At 42.6% G+C, this 1035-nt stretch overlaps 1 protein-coding gene across 2 annotated transcripts in view; it reads left to right on the top strand.

Annotated features, from left to right (window-relative positions):
* Window positions 1–1035, top strand: part of wnt7bb (wingless-type MMTV integration site family, member 7Bb) — a 31215-nt gene that overhangs the window by 7503 nt on the left and 22677 nt on the right. For both annotated transcript variants that reach the window (XM_032523949.1, XM_032523948.1), the window contains exon 2: window positions 88–314. In XM_032523949.1, the coding sequence (XP_032379840.1) occupies window positions 88–314 (227 nt within the window). The remainder of the gene's footprint in view (window positions 1–87; window positions 315–1035) is intronic.

The raw sequence follows: 1035 nt of genomic DNA, 5'->3' as shown, positions 1-1035 counted from the left end.
GTGTGTGTGTGTTTGTGTGTATGTGTGTGTCCATTTATGTCTGTACGAATGTGCACGCGTGGTGGTGTGTTTCTCTTACTTTGGCAGGGCCCTGTCCTCGGTGGTGGCTCTGGGTGCCAACATCATCTGCAACAAGATTCCCGGGCTGGCACCTCGCCAGCGGGCCATCTGCCAGAGCCGCCCGGACGCCATCATTGTTGTGGGCGAAGGTGCCCAGATGGGCATCAATGAGTGTCAGTACCAGTTCCGATATGGACGCTGGAACTGTTCGGCGCTGGGTGAAAGGACAGTCTTCGGTCAGGAGCTGCGAGTAGGTCAGTCTGGGTTCTATCACAAATGGGAAAGGGCACATTGTGCGCTTGTCTGTGGATTTGTTTGTGTGCTCCAATATGGCTATTCTCACCTTTTTTATGCATTAAGTGGGGACATTTTTACAAAGTTGCAAGTTTCCTTTAGTGTCAAACCTTTTTTTTTAGTTAGAACTATGATTGAATTTCGTTTTATCTACATTCTAAGGATGGTTTTTAGGTAATTCTTTAATTTAGACTTAACTTCTTCTACCCTGCAGTACTCTCTTGTGTTATGTCTGGCATGGTGTGTAGAAGGGCTTTGTAATTTCTCAGGGTTAGCCTCGAACAAAGATTGGGCCCCTGTTTCGGTGTGTTAAATAGGTTGTTGATAATTTAATTAAACATAGGTCTATTTAGAAACATCACTCAAATAGTTAAAATTTGATTTTGACCCAAGGAAGGGCCACAAGGAATATGTATTAATAAAGAACCCATCTCGATTGATATTATACTTTAGTTGTGCATATTCTCAGACACATTTGCAATCAACCGAAAAACAATTAACATGCAACAAACGCAGCGGTTTTGCATCCCAACTGTTCCAGAAATCCCTAAAATGTCGGGCCGAATTAAAGGTACTTGCATCTAAAATAAGTATTAGGTTTTTGATATTGCGGCTATAAAAATGGCCTCTTGGATTTGAAAATATCTTCCGTTTGAGAGAAATACTGCTTCAGCACCAGCA

This window comes from Etheostoma spectabile, chromosome 8, assembly GCF_008692095.1.
Source record: "Etheostoma spectabile isolate EspeVRDwgs_2016 chromosome 8, UIUC_Espe_1.0, whole genome shotgun sequence".
In the NCBI taxonomy this organism is placed as follows: Eukaryota; Metazoa; Chordata; class Actinopteri; order Perciformes; family Percidae; genus Etheostoma; species Etheostoma spectabile.
Note: the sequence above shows the minus strand (reverse complement) of the source record. Positions and strands in the feature narration are given on the sequence as shown.